This window comes from Chaetodon auriga, chromosome 4 (genome assembly GCF_051107435.1).
Source record: "Chaetodon auriga isolate fChaAug3 chromosome 4, fChaAug3.hap1, whole genome shotgun sequence".
NCBI classification, from domain to species: Eukaryota; Metazoa; Chordata; class Actinopteri; order Chaetodontiformes; family Chaetodontidae; genus Chaetodon; species Chaetodon auriga.
In genome coordinates, this window is record NC_135077.1 from 344480 (window position 1) to 363341 (window position 18862).

Below are 18862 nucleotides of genomic sequence, written 5' to 3' on the forward strand. Positions count from 1 at the left end.
CTGAGAGAAGAAAACAGACTAAACTCTTCATCATCACGTCAAAAGATCTGAACAGCCGAAGACCACAAACGACTGACGAGTCAGATTTTTCTTTTCATCGTCTCTTCCACTGCTAACAGCATGAAACACCTTTCACATCATTCTTCATCGTTTCAGTCAGTGAAGCTGATGAGCGTTTGAGATTTTTACATAATTTGAATTTTCAAACATTCAGTCAAACAAATGATTTCCAGCATTCAAACAATTCCATGATCATTTTCTGTCTTATGAAATCATGAATTCACATTCAGAATATCAGTGAATGCAAAATAAATGAAATGAAGGTTCTGCCAGTAGAACTGGTTTCTGTCTCTGAGCAGGTTCAGTAGACTGCAGGTGGTTCTTCAGGTGTTTGTTAAACAGGTAAGAGACTGAGAACTGCCGCTCTGATCACTGAGAGCCTTCAGTCCTGTGAACACAGTTCATGTGTGTGCAGAGACAAGGTCATCAGAGGCCTCTGCTGTGATCTGCTGTGATCAGTTGATCCAGTTGTGATTGGCTGATCCAGCTGTGATCGGCTGTGATCAGCGGTGATCAGTTGATCCAGCTGTGATTGGCTGTGATCGGCTGTGATCAGCTGTGATCAGCGGTGATCAGTTGATCCAGCTGTGATCGGCTGTGATCAGCTGTGATTGGCTGTGATCAGCTGATCCAGCTGTGATCGGCTGTGATCGGCTGTGATCAGCTGTGATCGGCTGTGATCGGCTGTGATCAGCTGATCCAGCTGTGATTGGCTGTGATCAGCGGTGATCAGTTGATCCAGCTGTGATCGGCTGTGATCGGCTGTGATCAGTTGATCCGGCTGTGATTGGCGGTGATTGGCGGTGATCAGCGGTGATCGGCTGATCCAGCTGTGATCGGCTGTGATCAGTTGGTCCAGCTGTGATCGGCTGTGATCAGAAACAGGACAGGCCGTCTCATTCCTGTCCTCTCATGTTTGCTGCATCCTTTCTCAAACGTTCTCTGTCTTTGGGTTTTGGAGGTTTTCTGCTCTTCAGACTTCAGAGGTTGAACATCGGAGTGACGGACGCTGCAGTGTGAGGCTGTGATTGGACGCCTCTTTGTCTTCAGGCTCAACAGGAGAAAATACTGATGTGAAAATGTGAAAGTGCTTCTGATGAGAGTCGATCCAGACCGGTCTTTTTGGATTCGCTCCATCGCTCTGTAATGTTTGTCAGAAAACAGGATTCTGCCTCGTCCCCCTTGTTGCTGATGTATTTCCTGCCTGAAACGCATCACAAGCTTTTCTCAGTTGAGCCCCGAAGCTGTAAAACTGCTTTAGTGGTGAAGAATGCGGGCAGGGCTGTCCACAGACTTTTGGCCGTTCATTTCATTCCGTTAGGACTTGTTCTGTGTTTGAGCTTCCTGCTTCAGAAAGGCCGCAGGAGGAGGAGGAGGTCTGGCTCCTCCTCTGCCGCTCGCTTTTCGGGGCGGAGGTCTGACTCTGAAAATCTGCTCTGAGAGAAAAGTTTGGCCACAACAAGCTGCAGAGTCTTCCTCACTTTTCTCCCTCTGGATCTTCATCATGTCCGGCGTGGCGTCCACTCTGGCCAAGAAGCGCGCCCTGGCTGCGGGCTTCGGCACCAACGCCAACGCTACGCGGTACCTGAACCAGGACTTCGCGGCTCTTAGGGCGCAGTGCCGCTCCGCCGGAAAACTCTTCTGCGACCCGACGTTCCCCGCCGCGCCCGAGGCTCTGGGCTTCAACGAGCTGGGCCGGAACTCCTACAAGGTCCGGGGAGTCACCTGGAAGAGGCCCACGGTAAGAACCCGGGCCTGGATCCAGATCTGGATCAGGGTTTACTTCAGGATGGGTGGGTGGGGTTGGAGGGGCGGGGCGGCTGTGTGTGTGTCGGACGGGGGGGGGGGGGGGGGGGGGGGGGGGGGGGGTGTAGTTTGCTGCTGGAGAAAAACAGGACCCTCCAAAAAAGTGCTTATCGTACAGATATTCCAGAGACAGATACGAGCCTGTTCAAATACTGCAGTTATTATACAGATACTGCAGTTATTGTACAAATACTGGAGTTATTATACTGATATTGCAGTTATTGTACAAATACTGCAGTAATTATACAGTCACTGTAGTTATTACAGAGTAAATGAAAACAGCAGAAGTCTGTGTTCAGCTTCAGCAAACAGACGTTAAAGACGTGCAGAGATATCAGAGATTTATCAGGTTATGTTGTTTATCTCATGTCTCAACAGCAGCAGAGAAAGAAAGAGAAACTATCCAGATTTTTCCTCCTGATCTACAGTCATCTACAGTAAAGCCTGCATGTTGTACACAGAAGTACAGATATAGATATTATCACAGAGATAGAGACAGTGAGATATCAGTAGTACAGGTATCACAGAGGTACTGTATCATAGTAATGTCACAGTAGTATCATAATAGTGTCATCAGAATCAGCTTCATGTGTGCACGTACAAGGAAAGTGACTCAACGAGGACAAAAAGGCAAAAACAACAACAAAAAATGAGTTAAATCATGCAAAAATACAAAAACAATGATGAGGCAATAAACTAAATATACAGTAAGATTTACGATGTACCAGAGGGGGGCAGCACCGAGGCAGCCGACCTCAGCTGCCCGCTGTGATTGGCTGGGGGCTGCATGCCCGCCTCCCAAAGGTCGACGCCCAGAAACGTCCCGACCAGCAAAATACGAAGCAAATAAAAGAAGGACATACGAATCCTGTGGAGACATTCTGTTTGACCTTAAAGACGCTGAAATGTTCAGAAGTGAAAGAACGCGTCGTCTGTCCTGGTGTCATGTGACGCGGCGTTTCAGACGTTTACACTTGACTGACTGCAGAAATATCTTTAATAAAACCAAATGTCTGACGGAGCGACTGCAGGCAGCAGCAGAAACACTGTGTCAGTGCTCCGCTATGATTGTTGTTATTATTATTGTTGTTGTTGTTGTTGTTATTATTTTTATTCTTATGACTCCACAAAAGAGACCGTTTGAAGAAAACTGCAGGAATATCTGAACATGAAGCCGTGACTCAGAGATCCTACATACCAGAGAGATGAGTCACTACGCACTCACACACAGGGAGGAGAGGGGAAACATCACTGGGTGTCATTACATTTATTTCAATAAATGTACAAGACGCCCACACACACACACACACACACACACACACACTGATAGAGTTTCTATCACATCTTGTGTCAGTGTTAGTGTACTTTGAGGTATTGAAAATGCAATAGAAAAGTACTTGATTGTACACACTGTTGTGTGTACTGAGCTGTATCCTCGTGCAGATGTGTCACTGCGTTTTTCAGAAGCAGGAAGTGGAGAGCAGAGGAAGAGGAGGGAGTGGCGGCTCTAATTCAACATGCTTGAATGAGTGTAACGGAGTACAGAGGACGAGGCAGAATAAATACAACAAGTACACGTGTAAATGTACACAGTATTTTCTCATACACAGAAACATGAGGTAGCTCAGAAACACTCAAACCTGCAGGATGTTTCCGACCTTAGAGCGTTCAGTTCAAAGGTCATCTTGGTTATTTAAATTGTTTCAGTCGACAGATGTTTCAGGAATTAATGGAATTACTTACTGGAAAACTTATTTTTTCTAACCACAAAGAGACAGAAAACAAGGACAAAGAGACAGAAAACGACCACAAAGAGACAGAAAACAAGGACAAAGAGACAGAAAACGACCACAAAGAGACAGAAAACGAGGACAACCAGCAGGTGGTCATGGGGACAGGACTTTCAATCAGCCTGAACTCTTCCTTCATCTGTACTGAATCTCAGTGTCTGTGTGTTGATGGTCCGTCTCTCAGTCTTCCGTCTCCTCCATCAGGAACTGGTCTCTAATCCCGAGTTCATCATGGGTGGAGCCACCAGGACCGACATCTGCCAGGGAGCCCTCGGTGAGTTTTCCTGACTGCCTTGAACACACCAGAGTGAGTTAACTTTCAGTCAGAAGCAGCTGCTCCCATGCAGACAGGTGAACAGGTGAACAGGTAAACAGGTACAGACTTCCTGGAGTCTCTGCTGGTTGCCTGGCAACTGCGTCTGCTCATGTGGCCTTTCCCCCTAAGTGATGCACTAAAAGGTAAGCCTCCTCCCATCTGGACGGCAGGTAAAATACGAGAGGGTTGATAGGTCTCGATTTATGACATCACAGCTAGTCTGGAGCCAATCAGGGTGCAGTATGGCACGGGAAACTTGAAGCCTGCAGGTCACAGCTTGTGTCCAGGAGGAGGAGGTGGTGGAGATGGAGGAAGAGGAGGGGGTGGATGAGGAAGAAGAGGAGGAGGAGGCAGTGGAGGTCGTCTTCATTTCTATGAGTGAAACTGTAAAAACCTCATCAGACATAATTTTTAACTCTCAGCAGCAGATTTCTGTCTCAGAGCGTGTGAGGAGGGAGGCAGAGCTGAGCACCGCTCGCCATGTTTACAGCTCGTTTCCTAACCAGAGACCTTAACGAGAACCAGCTGAGAACCTGCACCCTGCTGTAATCAGAGGGCGCTACCACGCTGAGCCCTGATTGGCTGAACAGGAAGGAGCACAACAGGAAGAGGCCTGCCAGGCCTATTGTTAGGGGGCGAGAGACACTGACTCACACACCAGAGAGGGGGGGGGGGGCATGTACTGTCAGCCAATGAGGACACACCCTGACACACCCACACTCACACACACACCCTCTCTCTCTCTCTCTCACACACACACACACTCACTCTCTCACACACACACACACTCACTCACACACACACTCACACACACACACACTCACTCACACACACACCCACACTCACACACACACCCTCTCTCTCTCTCTCTCACACACACACACACTCACTCTCTCACACACACACACACACACACACACACACTCACTCACACACTCACTCACACACACACTCTCTCACACACACACACACACACACACACACACTCACTCACACACACACACTCACACACACACACACACACACACACACACACACACACACACACACGCTCTGTTGTGGTGGTGACTCACCAGCTTGTCGTGCCTTCTTTAACCACAGCAGATCTTTGACTCTCAGTTGTTTTGTAAGAGTTTACAGGAAACGTTTGAAGCAGCTTCAGACTCAAACTACAGTTTTCGTCTGGCGGTCCAGGAATGTGGTTCAGAGTGAGACCTCCCGTCGATGAGCTGCATTAAACATGCAGTGAATATTTGTGGTCAGGAAGGACAGAACGGTCCACAGGCTCTTTTCTCCTCCCACAAACAAAAACCACATCAGGCTCATAGAACATTTTCCAAACAGGCGGCAGAGTTTGTTTGATCGCCTCTAAAACTCGTTTATTTATCCTGTTCACACTTAACACACGAGTCCAGGGTCGCGTTCTTCTACAGCTGGTATTAAAGTATATAGCCATCTGCCCGTCCCCTGGTCCAGTCCTCCCTGCTGCTACCCAAATTGTCTTTAGCCCGAGCAACCTCAAGCACACTGTCCAAATCTGCCCCTCAAGGCTGTTGGTCCAGATGGCATCAGCTCAAGACTTTTCAAGTCCTGTCCAGACCAGTTGTGCAGTTGGAGACATGTTCAATCTGAGACTGAAGCTGGGGAGAGTGCCACAGCCGAGTAAAACATCCAGGTGACACCAGAGCCACAGACTCTGAACACCAAGGACCTCAACAGCAGCAGGCCGGTGGTTCTGACTTCACACCCGATGAAGACTCTGGAGGGACAGGTCCCCCTGGTGAGCCCATCAGTGGACCCACCGCAGTTTGACTATCAACCTGTCATTGGGGTGGATGAGGCTGTCATCTGCCTCCTACATGGATCCCTCTCTCACCTGGAACAGTCTGGAACCCAGTGAGAATCATGTTCTTTGATTTCAACTCCTTCGGTTCCATACCGCCCACGTTTCTGATGGAAGAGTTGGAGTGCACAGCGGTGGACCACCACCTCACAGCATGGATCATGGACTACCCCACCAACCGACCACAGTCTGTGAGGATACAGGACTGTGAGCCCAACATGGGGGCTGTGCAGCGAAATGTCCTGGCTGCCTTCCTCTTCACCCTCTGCACTGAAGACTTCACATACAAATCAGCTAACCTGCCACCTGCAGAAGCTCCACTAGTGTCCAGACAATAAAAATTCAACAAATCATCAGGGTACTGTTTGCAGCCTGTAAAGGGCCGTGGTGACTCAGTTTTAGAGTTACTGATTGTTTTCCTGTCTGTCCAGGTGACTGTTGGCTGTTGGCAGCCATCGCCTCGCTGACGCTCAATGAATATGTGATGGCTAGAGTTGTTCCCACTGACCAGGGCTTCGGGGACGACTACGCCGGCATCTTTCACTTCCAGGTAACAGAAATGTGTGATGTTAAACTGTTAGTCTCCATGAACTGTGGTAAAACTCAACACAGTCAGTGTGAAATCTATTAAAGAAAGCATCCACATATGAAAGTGACCATGTCAGCGGTTACTTTCAGTTTCAGTTAACTGCAAACATAACCAGTGACTTAGTGAGTTCTTTAGTATCGATGCTTCTAAGCTGTTCTCATTCCTAGTTGGTCCAACAGTAATGTTTGGTCACACTCTGCTTTAATTGAAGCTTCACTTTTAGACAATGTAGACACTGGAATCACCTCAGAGGTTTGATTGTTCTCACTAGAACCTATTGCAAAATCCATCTCCATATAGATGCCAATATGTAAAGAGGCCAGAAACTAAACAAACTGAAAGGTGAGAAAGCAGTTTTAATCTACAGAAAACCAGACTGAAGTTTCTTAAAAATGATATCTGGAGTCATAAAGGTTTTCAGTTGGATTCAGAGAAGTCTGAACCACTGAATTAATCAGACAGTAACTGAATCTATTTTAAAGCTGCGAACAGGAAGAAGAATTATGACTACAAAAGAGACTTTCAAAGTAAAAGTCTACATTGTGTGTCACATTGTTCCTCTTCTCTTGGTCTGTAGTTCTGGCAGTTCGGTGAGTGGGTGGACGTGGTGATTGACGACCGTCTGCCGGTCAAAGACGGAGAGCTGATGTTTGTCCACTCAGCGGAGGGGAGGGAGTTCTGGAGCGCTCTGCTGGAGAAGGCCTACGCCAAGTAAGACCAGACCGGGGATTCAGTCTGACAACCATCTGTTCACCAAGCACAACTGAGGGAACAGGCCGATACCTTTCTCAGTCTTATTTGAAAGTTTTCTCCAGCACTTCTATCAGTAATAACAACACTCTAGTCCAGAGTTGATATCTGAAATTCATTAGCTTGGGATCTGAGTCTTATGGTGCTGAAAAGTTTGGGTCATAATTTTACTGATCGCATTTGATTTGTCTTTGACAAACTTGACAAAACTGCTCGTGTTTCTTCACCAGTCAGAGTTCTTTTTCTGATGTCAGTGTTGAAAGTAAGGCTCAAATTGATTTCAACTAGAACATTACTGCTGCAAAATAGTTCATTAAAGTAAAGGTTAATGCGTCCTTGTGTCCACTGCATTTGAGCAAACTGGAAGAGTTTGCAGCCACAGAGCAGAACTCGCTGACAAGCTCCACATCTGAGGCTGGTGCTATTAAAGCAAAGGGCAGAATGTTCTGAGCCCTTGGTAAACTGGTGCAGTAGTTAACGCTGCAGGTCAGAGGTGAATAGAGATGCAGATTTACCGTAAGCATCTTTTTTCTCGTGTTGTTTCTTGTGATGTTTATGAGGAAGTGTGAGTCACATTGAACCTAAACACGCCTGTGTGTTCAGGTTTGACTGAGTCATGACCCTGAGAAGAAGGGTGATTTCTGATTTTGATGTCCAAGTGTTTTAAAGTAACTTCATCAGCTCCATGAGCTGTGTGTCACTGCTGCAGTTCCACCTGCTGACGATGGTAAACAGTCAAATCATCAGACAAACTACAATAACTAACACCTGCATGCACCTGTCCTTTCACCTCACACAATGTTGTTACCTCACATCTCTCACGTCTCTCTGGGGAGGCACTTCACAGTTTGAAGACCTTTTCTCTGACCAATCAGCAGTGACTATCTGTCCTGTTGAGGTCACAGAAGTTGTGGTTTAGCTTGTCAGAAGCTGTTAACTTCAAATTTGTCATGTTGATGAAAATGTTTGCGAGTGGACCTCAAGTTCAAGTTCTTTATTGTCACATTGACAACAACCTGTACAGCTGCATTTTTGTCTTCACTATTTTTCATGGATGTGGCAAAATACTGTAATAGTGTAGTAAGTACCAAGCTATGCAGATGACATTGATGGTCTTTGTCCCACCTACAAAAGCTCCAATTGGTCGATGGTAGAACGTCAGAAGTAATTGTCAATGGGCACAACAGCCAACCTACATGAATCCCTGAATGTATTAGAGATGTTCGAACTACCTTTCTTATGGAAGTAAAACAGAAAAAGGGACTTAAATTTCAAAGGACTTCCGTATTAAGTAAATATGAAATGAAAATAGATAAAGCATAGCTGCATTGAAATTTTATAAACAAGAAGGTCGGCTCGTAGATATTAACTTTATTCCTGTTTTTCTGCTTTCTGCTGCATAAGAGTTTTTGCGAGGCCAAGGTACATAGATATAGTTTTTAAGGGTTAAGGAATCGTTCATCAACTCTAAACCATGAGACTCTAAACTATCCTCCATCAGAGTCCTGCTGACGTTCCTCTCTTGTTCTTGCAGAGTTATGAAGGACTGTATCATCTGCGTATGTGTAAAGTCAGCAGTTTGTCAGTGTTGTTGGAAGCTCATTTCTACACATACCATGTCCAGCTGTATGAAGCCCTCTACTGCACAGAGACAGATCAGAACCTGCTGCAGCCACTAAATGGCAGCACAAACAGATTTATTGTCCTGGGTGTAGTTGTGCTTTAATATTCAGTTTGCTCTTCTCTTTGTTTTCCTCACAGAGTGAACGGCTGCTATGAAGCATTGTCCGGCGGTTCCACCACTGAGGGCTTTGAAGATTTCACAGGTGGAATCGCTGAGAACTACGACCTTCAACGACCCCCTGCCAACCTATTCCAGATCATCAAGAAGGCCCTGGAGGCTGGAGCCCTTCTGGGCTGCTCCATCGATGTTAGTCTGGAGGAACAAACACTACAAGTTATCTTCACTGTGTCCAGTAACACATATTCTAATTTAAGAATAGAACAGACACTTTTGATTAGCTGAAGCAAAACCAGCTACACTTTCCTATTCATTACAAAGACAACTTTAGCATTTCCTGTCAAACAAATTCACCAAGTAGCTGAGCAGTAGTCTGAGCTTCATTCATCCCTGCAGCTGGAGTCTGCTACAGAAACATAACTGAACTGAAACAGAAATTAAGGCTCAATATGACACAGTTCATCCTCCAAATCTGCAGCTAGAGGAACCTTTCATATTTATATTAAGTTTGAGGTGCAGGAAAAAGGCCTGAAACAAATATTTTCTGAAAAGATGGAAATCAAGAAGAGCATATGAGACAGGAAAATAAATATTTGAACTTTATCCTTAAAGATTAATCTCTGAAGAAAAGACTTTTGGTGACGATGACTAAACTGTCCCCATTGCTGCTTTGGTGCAGATCACCAGTGCCGCAGACTCTGAGGCTGTCACCCGTCAGAAGCTGGTGAAAGGCCATGCTTACTCGCTAACAGGTGCCGTGGAGGTAAAGTCACTTCCTTAAAATGAGAAATGAGATCAGAAAGAAATATTATGGACAAGAGGAGAATGTAAATGTTGGTGCACTGTTTCCAGGTGAACTTCCGGGGTCGACAGGAGCAGCTGGTGAGGATGAGGAACCCCTGGGGTCAAGTGGAGTGGACCGGAGCCTGGAGTGACGGGTAACCAAAACAGCCACAACAATGACATACAAAATGACACACTTCCGCACTGGCCAATTCTATACTATACACATACACTGGTAAAACTTCAGATGGTGAACAGTGGCTCACTGGTTTCAGTCTGTAGTGTAGCAGTGCAGTGCAGCTGCAAAAGTACATGTCCCCCACCTGTGACAGTCTGACCATATTTCTGAGTATTTCCATATTTATTTTCATCATTGAATATGTGAAACCCACAGTTAGGACCATCAACACCTGGTTGGAGGGTGCTGACTCCTGTTTTCAGCCCCAGTTCCAGTGTGTTTGTGACCCATGCCACGACAAACTCTCAGTTAACACTGTCAGCACATTATGGAGAAGGTGAGAGTCACTGTCCATGATGCTCTGTAGGTTCTACTGCAGATGTTGAATGGCTGGGGCCTCCGATGAAATCAGGCCTAGAGGCAGCTCTGGCCCTTCTTGTACACAGTGTCTGTGTTCTTAGGCCAATTGAGCTTGTTGTCCAGATGTGCTCCCAGGTACTTTCAATTCTGCACAGTTTCCACATCCAGGGTTAAGCTGCAGGTGGTTCAACCCACACCACCCAGTGAAGGAGTCCACATCTCCCTTGTAGCCAGCTTCCTTCCATTTGTTGATGCAGCCCAATTGTAGAGTTACATCTACCTGCATCACCATCAGCTTGCTTTCCAACAAGGCAGGCTGGATGGTGTTGAACACACTGGAGATCATAGAACATGACTCTCACAGTGCAAAGTGGCCTGTCCAGGTTGGTATAGGCATGGGGAAGGAGGCTGGTAAGCACACTGAAGAGGGTCTAGTGATGGTTTATTCAGGGCTATAGGTGTGACAGACTCTCTAGGGACTTCACCAGGTGGAACGTCAGCACCACTGGTCTGTAGTCAGTGGAAGCACTAGGGCGTGCCTTCTTTGGGACGTGACCCAGGCAAGAAGTTTCTGCCTGTTGGAGTTATGTTGAGTCTCTAAACCCGTTTCACCTCTTCCCTGTCCCCGTTTCTGAAAATCTCCTCTTCATGCTAGAGGATTTTAATGTCTGGTGACTCAGGTTTTGTTGTTTGGAAAACAATGTGCATTCTTCATTGAAATAACATTATCTGCTGAGAGGTTGATGTGCCCTGCTATACAATCCATGAGATCACCAGTGTCACCTTAATGTGAGTTACAGTATATCCCAGTGTGTTGTTTCAAAGCAGCACTAAAGCACCTCAGTTGTCTTCAAATAGTGTCCTTTTAAGTACTTTTTACTAAGCTTGTTTTCATGTTTTCTTGCAATGTGCGAAATTAAATCTGTGCTATTGTAATAGTATTCTTATTGTTATTATTGTTATGTTCATACAGATCATCTGAATGGAACTCTGTGCAGGGAGACTGCCCACATGCCAATGCTGAGGATGGAGAGTTCTGGTAGGAAGAGTGTCTGAAATATGAACATTCTACCATGAGCTCAGAGGTCACAAAGTCCCCGCAGTTGTAGATACACATGGTGGTGATGGTGTTTGCAGCTGCAGTGAGAGCTCCTATCTGTCCTATCTCTGCAGGATGTCCTTCAAAGATTTCTTGCGTCACTACTCTCGTATTGAGGTGTGCACTCTGACGCCCGACACCATCGAAGATGATTCTGTCAAACACTGGAGTGTCAGCAAGTTTGATGGCACCTGGAGGAGAGGATCCACCGCTGGAGGCTGCAGAAACCACCCCTGTAAGTACTGGAAATTCTATTATTATCATACACTGAACTGTTGCTGAGATGAAGTCATGATTAGCACATACACTGTCTTCAACTTGAAATGATATTAATAAGTAAAGAACACCCCAACTGAAGGTACCCTAGCATTGATCAAGGTTGACCCCATCTGACTGGACCTAATTTGAATAAGGGAGAGTTTTTTTCTTCCCCTGTAAAGGTTCATTAGGGTGTATATTTTTGGTACATTTGGAACAGATTTTGGGATGTCTGATGGAGCTGGAGGTGTTAAGAGTTTCCTGATGTGAGGTGATGTTCCTAATGTAACTAGAAGCTGATTTTTCCTCTGCAGACACATTCTGGACGAATCCTCAGTATGTGATCAAGCTGGAGGAGGAAGATGATGACCCAGATGATGGAGAAGTGGGCTGCAGCTTCGTGGTCGGTCTGATCCAGAAGAACCGCAGGAAGCTCCGGAAACAAGGAGAGGACATGCACACTGTTGGATTTGCCATCTATGAGGTGAGAACTGAAGAAGTCGAAGAAGAAGATCAAGAATTAAAGGATCTAAAGGATCTTAAGGATAAATGACACAGCAGTACAGATTCAACAACTTTCGAAGCAAACCTTTCTCCTGCTTTCTGTTTTGCTTTAGGTTCCAAAACAGGTGAGCTCTGGACCCCTGACAACACCTTCAGGTTAAAGGTCAAAGGATGAAAAACACTCTTCATTCACATTCAGATCATCAGACCTCAAACCAACCTGCCCATCCAGGGCCCCATCACCTTTTCGATTCATCAGTTTAAAAAGTATTGCTTTGTAGTGTTGTGGTGGTGAGGAAAGTGCATTGCGAGGCAGCTGAATTCACAAGATCACAAAAGCTGAGGATCCATCTTGCCAGGCTTCAAGTTGGAAAATGATCAGCAGGAAACTAAAACTGTTCAAGATTTGAGGTTAACTGCCTGAAACGTGTAAAAACAATTAGGATGGTCTTTCAAAAACTGGATCCAATGTTTTTTTCCTCTGGTTTTTCTAGCATTTCTGTAACTCAGCATGTTAATTTAAGACATTAGATATAAATGTAAAGATCCTGATTGGCTGTTCCCCCCTTCAGTTCCAAGGGCAGAGAGAGGTGCATCTGGATAAGAACTTCTTCCTGACCCATGCTCAGACGGCAAGATCAGAAACCTTCATCAACCTGCGTGAAGTCAGCTCTCGCTTCAAACTGCCGCCTGGAGAATACCTGATCGTCCCGTCCACCTTCGAGCCGCACCTCAACGGAGACTTCTGCATCCGAGTGTTCTCTGAGAAGCAAACAGAAACCCAGTAAGACTTTGAAACTGGTTCTGCTGGTCTGTTTGTGAGGGGAGTAACAGGGGACTCAATCTTGTCTTATTTAGTCAGTGCTGAAGGTCTTTGGGCAGTCTGGACTGGATATACTTCTTTGGATTTCAGCCCAGACTTATTTTTTAGTCAAACACATTTTTGGTCTTGGTCCCTGTTCAGGTCCACAGTCTGCACAAAAACCTGTCTGTAGTGTTTCTGTGGTCACTCAAATGTTTCTGAAGGAGCTTTTGAGACCTGCAATGTAGGCCTGCTGTTACTGATCACTGGGGAAGAGGTGAAAGCAGAAAGACTGTCAGTGTTTATGGGTGGGCTGTGTGTGTGTGTGTGTGTGTGTGTGTGTGTGTGTGTGGCTGTGTGTGTGTGTGTGTGTGTGTGTGTGTGTGTGCATGTGTGCGCATGTGTGCGCGCGCGTGTGTGTGTGTGTGTGCGTGTTTGTGTGTGTGTGTGTGCGCATGTGTGCGCGCGTGCGTGTGTGTGTGGGTGTGTGTGTGTGTGCATGTGCATGTGTGTTTGTGTGTGTTTGTGTGTGTGTGTGTGCGCGCGTGCGTGTGTGTGTGTGTGTGTGGGTGTGTGTGTGTGTGCATGTGTGTTTGTGTGTGTTTGTGTGTGTGTGTGCGTGCGTGCGTGTGTGTGTGTGTGGGTGGGTGGGTGTGTGTGTGTGTGCGTGTGCATGTGCGTGTGTGTGTGTGTGTGTGTGTGTGTGTGTTTGCATTCGACTTCATCTGAATATGCGATCAGTGCTTCCAGTGTTTTCTAACACTTTCCGTCCCGTCAGACCCTGTGACGACCCGGTCAACGCTGAGCTAGAAGATGTAAGTAAAGCTCCAGTTCTGTGAGTATGTGTGCAGCTCACTGTTGCTCTGTATCATAAAGTCAGTGACAGTGAAATCACTGTTACTGTGGCAGCATAATTTAAGCAGGAAACGTCCTCATCAAGTACAATACATCATTGTAATGTTGGTGATCTGACACTGAACTAGAAAACAAACCTGCGCTGAAGGTTTTCAACTCCCATTAACCCACGGCATCAAGTAGAAATCCAGCTCATTCATGATAACACTGTTTTTATCTACTGAATGTAAATGTATCACAAAGTGTACTTAAAAATGACGACCTAAAAGAGTCAAGCAACAAACTCTGAATACTGCATCCAACACAAAGGCAGCTTAACAAATAATTCTGCTTTATTCCGACTCTGATATTATTTTGTGTTGTCCATAAAAGCCCATTGTTCAGAAAATCAGAAAAAGCTTTATTGCCAAGTACGATTTTACACATACGAGGAATTTGTAATGAAAGGTAATGAACAGATGAATGGGTGATGAAAACAAACCTCAGGCTGCTGGTTGGTCTCCAGTCAGTCAACAGTTTGCTCTCAGTTTTAATGTTACAGTGTGAAGAAAGTGAATCATGTTGTGACTGTTGTCATGGCGTCTTCATTCAGGAGATGGTGTCTGATGAGGAAGTGGATGCAGGATTCAGAGGCCTCTTCTCAAAACTCGCTGGAGACGTAAGTTTTCTCTCTGAAACAGAAACACACTGTTGGAACAGAGGAGTCATAATCAGGACCATCTGCCTCTTACTCCATCACACATGAGGTGATGGTGGCGGCCAGGTGTACGCCGATCTGCAGGTGTCCAGGTGTGACATGTTTCCTGTTGTGTTTCAGGACATGGAGATCTCTGCGGCGGAGCTCAGGACCATCATGAACAAGATTGTTGGCAAACGTAAGTTAAAGCTGAAACCTCAACACACGTCACCTGTTCACCAGTTCACCTGTTCAGCTTTGGCTTTAACTTCCTGTCTCTCCTTCACAGGAACTGATATCAAAACTGACGGCTTCAGCATGGAGACCTGCAGGGTCATGGTCAACCTGATGGACGTATCTTTGAACATCACCTTTAGCTTCCTGACACTCTGCAGTCAGAGCTGTAACACAGCCAACGGGCAGTTTATGCTAACGTTAGCACATGAGCTAACAAACATGAACATGGTGGCCATGTTTGTTTTTCTGATGGTTTAAAGTGAAACAAAGTCAGTTTAGTTAAAACTTCTGTTTAAAGTGTCATTGAAGCAGCTGTCAGAGTGTCTTCATCTTCAGTCACTACACGTTTTATTGTTTCACAAAAATCTGAACGATTCAGCGGCGAGGATCAACCCTTGGAGATGCTTTCTGTCTGAACTTGACCTTTTGTTTCTTCAAACCTTAGCATTTTAAACGTCGGTGCATCTGCTGTCATGAACATGTATTCATGTTCGCTGAGTGTGATCATGATTCTTGGTATTTACTGCTGGTCAACTTGTTTAAGAGATGCAAACAAACTTCAACCAAAAGAGAAAAATCGCCTACAGTACACTTCCCTCCATCTCTCTCATGAACTGACACACATTAAATGCGTCATTCAGATTTTATTCCACGTTAGCTGCAGAGGTGGACGACGCAACGTTTCACTGCACTTTGGTCCAATTGTACATCACAGAAAGAAACAGCAGGACCGTCAAAAAGATCCTTAACTCTTCAGCAGGACAGCGGGAACGGGAAGCTCGGCCTTGGAGAGTTCGCCACTCTGTGGAAGAAGGTGCAGAGATACCTGGTGAGAACTTCGTGACCTTTGACCTTTAAATCCAAATATCTGAATCCGCCCGACGAGTTTTCCAACAGCAGCTGTCTGTTTTCACGCGTCTGCAGTCGATCTATAAGAAGAACGACTCTGACAACTCGGGGACCATGAGCACTCCAGAAATGAGAGTCGCCTTCAAAGACGCAGGTCAGTTCAGCTTTTCTCTCGTCTTCTACTGTTCTGCAGGAGACGCACACTGACTGAGTTTGAATATGACTATATGACTCTTTTCTCACGTTACTCACCATCAAAGTTTGACTTAAAACACAGAACTGTTGATAATTGATAATGTTTATTCAGATCAAGAGTTTGTTTCACATCGGCCAAACAAGTCTAAAATGATTTTGTCCAAGTGGCTCTGGAGCAGACTCTGAGCTCTTTGTAGAGCTGATCTCAGGTCTTTCCTTCTGCAGAGGCCAAAAAGGACGAAGATCATTGATTTTGAACATCTGGTTGTGATGTTCAGGGGCTCTGACACCACCTCTCAGCTGAACTAATGTTCTGGCTTCTAAAGCAACAGGAAGAAACGGCTGCAGCACAAACGCTCTGCTTTATACTGTCATAGCTGCAGTTTAAGGCGGAAGCTTCAGCTGTGTGGAAACGTTAGTCACGTTCGGTACATATGGTGCTCCTCGGTGTGTGACCTTTGACCTCTGTGCTGTTTGTTGCCTGTAATGCTGCAGGACTGGCAGCTCTGTCCTGTTTGTTAGCTGTTAGCAGTTAGCTGCTCCTGTTAGCAGTTAGCTGTTAGCAGAGTACTCATGGATGTACAGACTGGATCACTGTGATACTAAAGAAAACTTAAAAACAGGATGATTCTACTGAGTCTTCTTCTCTGGTTTCTCAGTGGATTTCTGGAGGTTTGTTCTGGATCCTCAGAGATAATGATCTCCACAGGAAGTGATGTCACATGTGTTTCTGTCTGACTGATTGTGACTCTGAGGAGGAGCTTCAGTCACTTTGCACCTTGTCGTGTTTCCTTAAGAGTCATCCATGAATTCATAGAAGTGTCTGCAGCAGGTAAACTGTTTTTTAGCGTCAGTCCATGAGATGATTCCTGGTTCAGAGAATCAGTCCAACATGTTTGTGTTTAGCTAACTTCAGGACGTTGGGAGTCGTGGAGATTCCAGCTGACTCACTGCAGTCACATCTGTTTTTAAAGGAAGCTCAGTGGGAAGGAATGACTGTGTCTCAGCTGTACTGGATGAACTGTACTGTACTCATCTCAGACATGCGATTGGTCATTTTATCCATTTCAGAGGGTCAACAAAAGGAATCTTCACACTTAGAACTTTCAAAATAAAACTGTTTTCCTGTGGAGGATCTTCTCTTCTTCTGCTCCTCACTAACATCTCTTCTTCTTCCTCTTCTTCTTCTTCTTTCATTCTGTGTGGTTCTCCTTCAGTACGAAGTTAATACTATGATAATAATAATAATAATAATAATAATAATAATATTAATAAAATGAATCATGTTTGTGTGTTTCTTTCTGCTGCTGCTGTCTGGACTCAACACTTTTCTGTCAATAGACTGACGGTGATGGTACGTTACGTCCTGCTGGAGGTTCGTTAGCAGTGTTAGCAGCTGTACTTTTTCTTGCAGATTCGTTGTGTTGTGGCTTTGGAAGCAATGGGCATGTTTTGGTTTTTTATTAGTTTTAGTTGTAAGAGAAGTGAACTTATTCTTAATTTCAGGTTTTTTGTCTTGACATGCTCATATGTATTAAGATTTCACAGCATATATCAAAATCATAAAGTCATTCACGATAGAATTTTCGAGGCGTTAGCGTTAGCATGATGGTCTGGTTTGTTCTCCACAGTAACTCCTCCTGTCGTCCTCCAGGTTTCACCCTCAACAACACCATCTACCAGCTGCTGGTGGCTCGATACTCTGACCCCGACATGACCATCGACTTCGACAACTTTGTGGGCTGTCTGATGAGGCTGGAGATGATGTTCAGTGAGTCCTCCACAGTCTGATGGCTAACCATGAAGCTAAGGCTGCAGGACAAAAATTTAGAAAAGCAACTTTGATATAGATGTTCATTTACGTGCAGCACTTAATATGTTTGCAGAAGATGACAAATATAACTCTTTGGGACTTAAGGCTCCGTCACATCAACATTTCAAAAGTTAGCTAAGTATGCTAACTGACACAGCTTCAAGCTGTCAGAAAATCTCTGATGTGTGATTTGTTTTTCTCCTCAGGGATCTTTAAGAAGCTCGACAGCAGCGACAGCGGCTCCATCGAACTTGACTTCAACCAGGTGAGAACAGGAAGTACATCGAAGTATGGTTAACACGTTCAGAGTCTGTGTGAAGAACCAGGACCTGGTCCAGCCATGACGGAAGATTACCTCACAGTCAGTGAAATCCAGTATGAATGAATAAGAAATGTTCAGGTGTTGACTCAGACTTGGTTCCTCTGTCTTCTTCCTGCAGTGGTTAAACTTCTCCATGATCTGAGCCGCTGCTCCATGTTTGCCCAGAGCTTCAGTGTTACTGCAGGACGCCATATTCATGTTTACAGCTGCAGCTTCTCTTCCTGTCACTGCTCATGTTTTATCTGCGAGGCCTCCGTTGTATTCCATACACTACCGGACTGATGATGTAAAGTCAATAAATCTATCCACAAACCCTTTAACAGGCTGACGAGATGTGTTCTGTGATTCTGTCACTGTGTCCACCACAGACATAGGTTTAGCTTAGCTTAGCACAAAGACAGGAAGTAGGGGGAAACTGCTAGCTCCATCAAAAACAAAACAAACAAAAAATAACCAAAAAGGAACAGAACATTTGCGTCACAATAATCACTAAACACCCACAGATCACGGTGGAACTGTTAAACATCGTATCTGTGCTATTCTAAACAATGTTATGCTAGCATTAGCTGTCAAGATAATGTCAGTTTGAAAGGGACTGACCAATGTTAAGGCAGCCCATTATTCTGAAATCTGCAGAAAGACCCATCACATGTTGTCTGGTTGGCTAGTGTTCATTGCTTGGTTAAGGTTAGAAGAAAAGTCAGCGTCAGAGCCAATCAGAGGTGGAGTAGGGGTGGGCATGTTATGTACAAATTCTATTCTGACTGTTCAAAATGATTTCAATCTCTAAATCCCCAAACTATAAATCTTCAGTGCTAACAAGCTAACACGTGTTAGCTAGAGAGCTATCACTATCCAGTTGACATGTTAGCTTGCTAGCTACTGAGTAACAAATGAGAACAATCCAACATTTAGTGGAATCTTTCTGAGAAATATGTTTCAGAGAGCTTCACCTTTGTGTGACCAGGACATGGGTCCTGGACATGATTAGCTTAGCTTAGCACAAGGCTGGAAATGAGGAAGCTTCTAGCCAGCT

At 45.2% G+C, this 18862-nt stretch overlaps 1 protein-coding gene across 1 annotated transcript; it reads left to right on the plus strand.

Moving 5' to 3' along the window:
* Positions 1–1464: 1464 nt before the first annotated feature.
* On the plus strand, positions 1465–18146 carry LOC143319627 (calpain-2 catalytic subunit-like). Its single transcript, XM_076728736.1, has 20 exons — positions 1465–1801; positions 3861–3930; positions 6247–6365; positions 6982–7115; positions 8916–9084; positions 9575–9658; positions 9748–9833; positions 11190–11255; positions 11390–11550; positions 11888–12072; positions 12650–12861; positions 13658–13694; positions 14327–14392; positions 14552–14609; positions 14700–14764; positions 15408–15476; positions 15572–15650; positions 17346–17462; positions 17711–17769; positions 17945–18146. Exons 1-20 carry the CDS (start codon positions 1565–1567, stop codon positions 17966–17968), a joined length of 2097 nt encoding a protein of 698 aa, XP_076584851.1. The 5' UTR covers positions 1465–1564; the 3' UTR covers positions 17969–18146.
* Positions 18147–18862: the final 716 nt, after the last annotated feature.